Source organism: Galeopterus variegatus, unplaced genomic scaffold (assembly GCF_000696425.1).
Source record: "Galeopterus variegatus unplaced genomic scaffold, G_variegatus-3.0.2 Scaffold1461, whole genome shotgun sequence".
Classification (NCBI taxonomy): domain Eukaryota; kingdom Metazoa; phylum Chordata; class Mammalia; order Dermoptera; family Cynocephalidae; genus Galeopterus; species Galeopterus variegatus.
This window is the reverse complement of record NW_007727572.1, coordinates 351,208-360,439: the sequence shown is the minus strand read 5'-3', so window position 1 is coordinate 360,439 and position 9,232 is coordinate 351,208. Positions and strand designations below refer to the sequence as shown.

The 9,232-nt window shown below is 47.7% G+C and overlaps 1 protein-coding gene across 1 annotated transcript in view; it reads right to left on the bottom strand.

Moving 5' to 3' along the window:
* The window catches only part of SLC34A2 (solute carrier family 34 (type II sodium/phosphate contransporter), member 2), a 15,576-nt gene extending 11,222 nt beyond the window's left edge, over positions 1–4,354 (bottom strand). The window contains exons 1-4 of the mRNA XM_008577211.1: positions 4,243–4,354; positions 4,012–4,146; positions 2,796–2,924; positions 1,201–1,344 (exon numbers count right to left, since the gene is read on the bottom strand). Of these exons, the coding sequence (XP_008575433.1) occupies positions 1,201–1,344; positions 2,796–2,924; positions 4,012–4,146; positions 4,243–4,354 (520 nt within the window). The remainder of the gene's footprint in view (positions 1–1,200; positions 1,345–2,795; positions 2,925–4,011; positions 4,147–4,242) is intronic.
* Between the last annotated feature and the right edge of the window lie 4,878 nt (positions 4,355–9,232).

Here is a 9,232-nt window from a genome sequence, read left to right as displayed (position 1 = left end):
TGCTAGTTTGGGCTGAAAATTACTCAGTTCAAACTGGTGCTCCTCAGGAGATTTAGCCCAATGTAGGTGTAGCAAATATCAGCAGGTGCAAGTTTGGAGTGCCGTCTCTCCTAGCTCAGTTGTCCCAAAGTCAGTGTGTGATGTGATTAGATGTCTTTACTTTTAGCATTGAGGCCAAGCCTGTTCAACAGAACTTTTTGTAATGATAGAAATATGTATATCTATACTGTTCAATATGGTAGCTGGAAGCTGCATAAGGCTATCAAGCCCTTGAAATGTAGCTAATGCAACTGAGAAACTGAATTTTATATTTTAAATTTAAATCAATTAAGATGAAAAAAATTAAATAGCCACATGTGGCTAATGGTTGCCAGACCAGACAGCATAGTTCTAGAGAATTCAGAGCTCAGTTCTCAAGCACTGGGGTCTATTTTCAGATCCAGCCTTCAAAATGGAAACAGGACTACTATGGTTTGGAAGTCTCCTCCAAAACTCATGTTGAAAATTTTTTTTTTTTTTTTTAAAGATGACCGGTAAGGGGATCTTAACCCTTGACTTGGTGTTGTCAGCACCACGCTCAGCCAGTGAGCAAACCGGCCATCCCTATATGGGATCCGAACCCGGGGCCTTGGTGTTATCAGCACTGCACTCTCCCAAGTGAGCCATGGGCCGGCCCCTCATGTTGAAATTTAATTGCCGTTGTGATGGTATTAAGAGGTGAGACCTTTAAGAGGTGATCAGATCACAAGGGTTCTGCCCTCAGAATGGATTAATGCTGTTATCACCAGAGTGTGCTCTTGATAAAAGGATAAGTTTGGCCCCTATTTTTCTCTCTGTCTCACCCATGCTGTTCCTCACTATGTGATGCCTTCTGCATGCTCTAATGCAGCAAGAAGGCCCTCACCAGATGCAACCACTCAATCTTGGACTTCCCAGCCTCCAGAACTGTGAGCCAGATAAATCTCTTTTGGTGGGGTTGTGGGGAGCAGATGGCCATTACAGGGATAAATCTCTTTGTAAATTACCTGGTCTGTGGTATTCTGTCATACTATCAGAAAAAAGGACTAAGACAAGGAAGAGTTGACTGGGATTGAGAGCAAGACACATCATAGTTGGACAAGGCAATGGACATATTCAGAGTAAGTTCAGACTCCCCAGGTGGCCTGCAATGCATGTGGGCTCAGGGGTGCACAGACTCACATGAGGAGGCCACCATGCTGACAATGATGGATGAGGAGGTGCTGGAGCTCTGCACTAAGACGGTCACCAGCACCCCGATCACCAGCCCTGCCACAGGGTTGGACATAATGGAGTTGTTGCTGAAGAACTGCCCAGCTGCCTTTCCTGAAAAACAAACCAATGGCCATGAGATGAGGAGGGGGTTAGGTGGGCACCAAGGCCAGCTGGATGTGGGTTGGGGCTCCCAGCCTCCAGCCTGCTGGTGCCTATGGAATCTTGCTTCCTTGTGCTTCTTCCCAGCCCTGCCCTGATGAGTCAGGAGACCTGCTGGCTCCACATGCACCTCCTGTCTCTGCCTCTCTGACCTTGTTCCCCAGCAGCATCAGCCCCTTCACCCTCCTGTCCTTCAACTTCTCCTTCGGTCAGCAAGTCCTTCTCTATTCTCTGATCATGAACCTAATCTCAACTCTGTTCTGGGCCCAGTGGGTGCCAGTGAACCTCCTGATACCCTAATTCCTCTGTCTCTGGAATGTTTTCCCAATTCAGAAGAAGATTTATCTTCCAGGAGTGAATCTTCTCATTCATCTCTATCCACTCCCTGTCCAAGCCCAGGCTGTAATTAAATGCTGGGAGAGTCATTTTCGAGAGTGTGCCTCCAATCCCATCAATTCATTCCTGAATCCACTTTACAAAGAGGACAGAGGCCCAGAGAATGGACGTGTCTTGTCTGAGATTGGTGAGCAAGCCCCTTGTTGATGCTGCCCTGGAACAGGGGGACCAGAAGTAGCATCCAAGAAGTCAGTCTGCTCCCCCATGAGTGCCCCCTTGCCAACTCCCCTGGTCACAAAGATGGGTCTCAAGAGAGTCACCAAGGGATACAGAAATCCATAGGCCTTTGTGTCACCCAGATCTGAGACTGAATCCACTATGCCAGTTATGGGCTGTGAAGTTTAGGTCTGGTTAGTGATCTCTCTGAGCCTGAGTCCTCTCCTCTGTAGATGGGAGGGTTCGGGGAAAGGCCCCTGAAAATGCCTACACCCATAGGCAGTCAGAGTGCTGCCAATTACTGCTGTCACCCACTCAGAGTACAAAGCTGACTGAGCCCGTGGCAATCTCACTTCTGGGTTCCTCTCACATGGCACAGCCACACTCAGTGCCAGGAGATGTGTAGGCAACTGCGGTGGATGGAGAGTTCCCCAGCCTGGGGACCCCATCCTTCCCCCAGAAGAGGCCCAGCTTTGTCTTTCTTAGTCGCTTTGACCAAAGAGACTGCTCTTTCTTATTCTGTAATCCCCTCGGGTGTGGAGGCCCAAAGACAGCAGGGGTCCCTCAGATAAGTCTGTGTGTCAAACAGTTTCCTGCCTGTGGACAAACACGAGGAGCCCCTTGCTCCTGGCCTAAGCCACCTGAGCCACGTCATAGCCCTTTCATAGGCCTCCATTTTTCTCTTCTGTGAAACAGGGGTCACAGATTTTGCAAGATGAGCTGAGGTGGCTTTCAGTCCAAAACACTCCAGGAGGCTGCAGCTGAGAGGGCAGGCTGGCTGGCTTGCTACTGTGAACCAAATTCCATGACAACAGCCCCCACCCGCAGACCTCTGAGCCTTTCATCCGTACCTCCCAGCAGCTGGAAGGCACTGCTGAGGACATCCAAGGAGCACACGAACAAGTAGAGAAATCCCAGAAGCAAAATCAATTTCCCAATCGCTTGGAAGACACAAAGGATCTTCCCTTTGGTGTCTCTCTCTGCAGGGGAGGGGGTGTGGGAGAAAAGTCACAAAGGCTTTTAACGTCTGAAACACTAAGAAGTTTGGCAATATGCTCAGAACTCTCCCCCACCTCCCCTCCCAGCCAGGCGGCTGTAAGCTCTTATTCCTGCAGGGCTTAGAGGTGGGTGCATCCATTCCTGCAGTCCTCCAAGCAGTTAGCACTGGGGTCCATTTAGTTGAAAGCCCGGGAGAAGTGTCTTGAAAGCCTTTGCATTTGGGAGGAGGGGTTCAGCGTGGTCCGTTCTGGGGTACAGGCAGGCAAGCCAGGTTCCATGCTGGGCTAAACCACAGTGTCACTAAGGGGGCCAGTTAAGAGCACTTGCCACCTGCTAAGTACTGGGTCGAAGATACATACTGGGATGCTTTGTCCTTGACTGCTGTTTTCTGCACTCACTTTTAAAGTGGTTCTTACCTCCTCCCCCCAGCTCCTTTCCCTCCTACCTCTTTTGCCCTCCTAGCTGTCTGGCCTGCAGACCTTACACACTACACCTGGATAAGAAATGTAGCACTTGCTTGCACCCCAGCTGTTCTGGCTGTACACTCTCTGTGCTCTGGAAGCCTTCCCTGACGCCCACATTTAGGTGAGAGGTGAGAAGCTCTCCAAGAACAGGGGACTTAGTTGTTCATTGCTATATCCACAGCACCTACAGCAACAACTAAAACCTGGGCAGCAGGCAATGAATTATAAGAAGCAAGACAGCATCTGTCTGGGTTATAACCCCAGTGACACACGTTTGTTGAATGGAAGAAAGAACAAGAAGTCCCCGAAATCATTACATTGTGCTCTGACGCAGGCAATGAATTATAAGAAGCAAGACAGCATCTGTCTGGGTTATAACCCCAGTGACACACATTTGTTGAATGGAAGAAAGAACAAGAAGTCCCCGAAATCATTACATTGTGCTCTGATTCTAAACCTCAAAGGCTGCAGGTGGCATCCCTAGCCAGGACCCTTGTCCTAGGGCATCAGAACAATAAGGGGGGGTGGGATTGACGTGAAGGTGGTGACACTGTGAACAAGAGGCAGTTCCCCTCCTGCCTGCCTCAGCTGGCCTCATTTTTACCTGACCACTTGACCCCAGTGTCGCGAAGCGCAGGCAGGTCCCAGGGGTCGTCCACTTCGGCAGGCCCCTCTATCAGCGTCACAGTAGAGTAGGATGGCAGAAGTTCAATCTTGGTTACAGGAGTCCCAGTGTCATCTGCCCAAACAAGCAACAGAGGCCATGAGGAATCAGACCTGTGTCTCCCCAGGTCCTTGTGGGGGGCCCGTCTGCAGCCGGGTGAGTGGCACTTACTTGTGTCAGTCTCTTTGCCTTTGGCTGGTATGGTGGGCTGCTGGTTCATGGCTCCTTCGATGTATTTACTGGGGTCGGGCTGGGCATTTTCCAACTCAGGCCAAGGAGCCATGGTCTGCGGATGGGAAAGCAGAGCTTAAAGAAGCAGCCACTGAAAGAGGCGCACCCAGTTGCTGTAAAAGGGAGAACCATTGGTCGCAAAGCTTCTGTTCCTTCTATTTGGGGGAGTGAAAGAAGGGAAGGGGGCCGTGCTTATTATATCTTCTAAATGTGGAGTCTTAAGTGCCGTATTTTACTCTTCTGTAGTCCTCCCTGAACCAGTCACCCAGGTTGTCACTAAATCAAACCACTTTTTAGTGTTTTTCCATTCTAGCCTCGAATCTGTAATTAGTGGCACCTCCTTTGATTTCTCTAACTTCCTTCTGTCTCGGCCTCTGTCTTTACTCTCTAATCAACGAGGTGATGCTAACCTGTCCATCTTCATTGCCTGATAGGATGCCAAGTCCTCACGACCCTGCGATGGGCTCTCTATCTGCTTCTTACATCTGGACAAGTTCAATTGCAAATCTGCACAAAACCTCATCCAGTGGAATTAATATATATGTACGACTTAATGTATACATATCTATAGATGTTCATATACATTCTATCTGCTTTACCTACCACCTGGGTCTTCTGTGAAAAGCGTAACATTGGACCTGGATTACAATCCAGCAATGCCATTTATTAGTGGGTGTGTATTTAGGCAAGTCCCTTTATGCCTCTGAACATAAAGTGTTAGTTTCCCCATCTATAAAATGGGATTAATTCTTCATACCTTGCAGGGTTATGAGATTAAAGGTAATACGAGAATAATGGTGAGATATAAGGTGTGGATAGTGTCTGGCCGTGAGCAAGCATCCGATCAGTAGCAGCAGTGATTACTACACATGCTGCCTGGATTAATGACCCTTTGTCAGAACCACATCCTTTCGAGCTTTCAGTAGAGACTTCCTTATAACCCATTTTCTCCATAAAGACTTTTTCAGTTACGTGGCTCCTGAAATACCAGGCAGTCCACTCTTTGCAGTCCTTGTCCTCTAACACACGATAGAAAAACCAGTCCAAAGGACTGGAACAGACAATTCACAGAAAAGGAAGTACAAACAGCTAATAAGAATTCAGCCTCCTTAGCCATCCAAGATATGCAGCGACAACAATCAAAGGAGCAAAAAAATGCTGAAAAGCGTAATATGCTATGCTCAACGAGATACTGTGAGATGAGCGCTGCTGGAAGCTCTGGAGAAGAGTTGGCAAAATGTTTAAAGCGTATTCGTCACACATTACATTTGTCACACATCTTCGACCCAGCAATTTCACTTCTAGGAATTAGGAACCCAGGAATATCTGCTCTCAGAAAATCAGAAACGCCTGCCTTGCTCTGATCACTTCTTCCGAGAGGGCTTCCTGGAACCTGGCTCTGCCTGACTCGTCTCCTCTTTTTCTGAAATCAGTTTATTTCCTGCCAACCAGAATGCAAGCCCGACCAAAAAAGGGGCTTTGTTTTGTTTGTTGCTGCATCGTCGGGGCCGGGAGTTCTGCCTGGCACATTGACTATGTTCAATAAATATTTACTTTTTCTGAAATCAGTTTATTTCCTGCCAACCAGAATGCAAGCCCGACCAAAAAAGGGGCTTTCTTTTGTTTGTTGCTGCATCGTCGGGGCCGGGAGTTCTGCCTGGCACATTGACTATGTTCAATAAATATTTACTGACAGAATGGATGCGAATCAGACCAAAAAGACATTTGTTGCTTTGTCATTTACAGAGTAGAAAAATAAGAATAGGGAAATTATTGTACTAACTATGGTACACTCATGCAGTGTAATAGAATGCCATGAAAAGGTTATAATGAATCAGTAAAAACACAGGAAAATACCTTAGATAGACTGTGACTAAAAGGCACTTTTTTGTCCCATGTATAGCATGATCTCAATGAGATAAATGAGATCCATAAATGTTCCATGGGGTTCAGAGTGGGTGGTGAGACTGTGGGTGATTTTTATTTTCTTCTGAAATTTCCAAATTCTTTTAAAAGATGCAGCTCAGTGGCCAAACCCACAAGAGTAAGATGGTTCAGCAACATCTGTATTGCTTCTGTTATTCATATTGATAAAGCTCAAAGTAATAATGGCTGGTTCTGTGCATCCCCATCATGAGGAGCTTTCATGAAGCTGCTTCCTTGACACTGGGATCATCCCCTACTCATTGGTCTCCATGAAGGCACAGAGCACGTCTTTCATTTCAGTTTAATAAGCACCCGGCACACAATCGGCCGGGTGCTGGGACCCGCCTATCCAGTGGAGAGCCAGTATCTACTGAGCCAGGCTCTGCTACGTGCAGCCTCCCAGCCACTCGTGGGGGAGGTGTTATTGTTCCCCCTGTCACCCAGATGAAGAAACTCAGGCATGAGGAGGTTAAGTAACTTCTCCAAGGTCCCACGTGGCAGAGCCTTGAACCCAGGTGGGTTTGAAGCAGCTCTGGGGCAGAGCACCTTCCGTGCATCTCCCAGTCTCCAGGGGCAAGGCTGCATTCTAATGTCCTGCCTCCTGAGGTGCCGTGCCTGCCATGGAGTTTGAATCCCCCCATGGGCTCAGCGAAAAGTTTTCTCATAGTTGACAATCAAATGTGGGGCATAGTCTGCTGTTCTAAGGTCTGCTGGAGGGGGCTCCTTGTGGGGCGAGCAAAGCAGCAGCGACATGGCCAGGGCCAAGGCAGGGGAGGGAGGCGGAGCTGGGTAGCCGGGGGACAGGCCAAGGAGGTCCCGAGCAAACTCCAACCTCAGCTCTAGGCTGCCATGTGGCTGAAATGGCCCAGGCTTGAAACAGCACATAGGCTGGCCCAGTGTGCTTTTTTAACTCTAATCCAGGGATCCTTAGTCAAAGAAACTAACAAATTTTGGAACTGTCAGTTTCAGTCAGGCACTGTGCTAGGTACTTTACAGGCCAGAGGTTCAGAACCAAACTCCAGCTCCGCCTCCAACACATTGTCACTTTGGGCAAGTCACTTAACCATTCTGTGACTCAGTTTCTCATAAGTTTTCAGTCAGGCACTGTGCTAGGTACTTTACAGGCCAGAGGTTCAGAACCAAACTCCAGCTCTGCCTCCAACACATTGTCACTTTGGGCAAGTCACTTAACCATTCTGTGACTCAGTTTCTCATAAGAAAATGAGGTTTATAACAGTGCCTACCTCACTGGGTTATCAAGAAGTTTAAATGAGTTAATTTCTACAAAGTGCTTAGAACAGTAATCTGTTAAATGAACTGGTTTATGTCACTCTTCTTAGCAACCATGAGAGGGATTAGTGTTGTTCCCATTTTACAGATGAGAAAACTGATCCTCTCAGAGGGGTGAAGCCACTTGGCTCAAGGCCATGGCTATAATTTGGAGTTTCTCTGACTCCAGAGTCTATGCTTGCCTCTCAATTACTACATGACCCAGAGCATATGAAGACCCCTCTCAACATGTATCGTGTAGAAACCCCTGAATGAGTGAATGGCAGGAAGGGGTGAGTCATTGGTTAATAGCATCAAAAGTGAGATGGTTCTGATTAAAGGCAAATGGGGAGATGCTTCAGTGCTCCAATGGAGGACGGAGTCAGTGTCCCACTTACTGTTCACAGAAGCCAGGAAGAAGAGAGGGAGGATTCCACGATCTAGGTCTCAAAGCAGCACCTCCCACCCCAGATACTTGTACAAAAGCATTCGACCTGCGTCTGAACCTCAAGGCCTCTGATCTTCAATTTTCATGGGCCATTTACAATCACCACCACTTCAAACTCACCCTAACTTAAACCTACCTCACCAAATCCCCTATGTAGAATTTTCCCCCAACTCACCCCAAATGTTCCCCTATGTAGAACTTTCCTGTTTGCGATATCTGCCATCATCATCCCAGAATCTCAAAGTCATTTCTGACTGCTCCCCAATCCAACCAGCACCAGGACTTATCGATTCTGCCTGGGAGCATCTCATTCTCTCCCTGTCTCTGGTTCCTGTGCCACCTCCTTAGCCTGGGCCTCATCAACTCCTATCTAGATGAATGCAGCAGCTGTTTAACTGGTTTGGGTCCCAGGCTCTTTCCATAGGTTAATGTTCCTAACACATAGCCATGATGTGGATGTAATCTGACTTCTTGTCTTTTATTGCCCACTGCTCCCCAAATGATCTCTCTTCTCCACACTCCCTTGAACACTCCAAGATTCCCACCCCTACCCTTGCACAGGCAACTCTCCCCATCACAAGGTCCTCTGCATGTCTTTCTGTCCACCACTCAGGCTCAGCACTAATCTTCCCTCCTCTCTTCTGGAGTCTCTGGTCTTGCCCTTCTCTTGCTCCTAGCATGCACTACCTATGTGACTCATCTGGCACTCCATCCCACAGCACTGCAACATCTTTTAATTGATTTCTAATAACAACAACTACTATTTAATGAGCATCAAAGAGGCGCCAGGAGCTGTGCTGGTGCTTGACAAATGTTATCTCATTCAATCCTTATGGAAGGAAAGGATTGTGATTACACCAGTTTGCAAATGGGGAAAACTGGAGCCCAAAGAGATGAAGTAGCTCCTTCAAAGTTGTCCAGCAGGTCAGTGATAGAGCCTGTTTTTAAACACAGCTCTACTTGTCAGTGAGGTTGGGGACTTTATCCATGATATCCTTGGCCGTGACATAAACAAGACTCGTCTCTCCGGGAGTACTGATTTTACTCACGTAATTGGGGAAAGGGAATTTGAAGTAATTTGACTGGGTCTGCATTTGAGATGTGATATTTACATGGAGCAAGTTGTTTCCTAACCTCCGTACTACTGATATTTGGGGCCGGATAAGTCTTTGTTGTGGGGAGCCATCCTGTGCACTGAAGGATATTTAGCAGCATCCCCAGCCTCTACTTATGATGCCAGGAGGACTTCCCTACCCCCAGTCCTGACAACCAGGACTTGCCAAATAT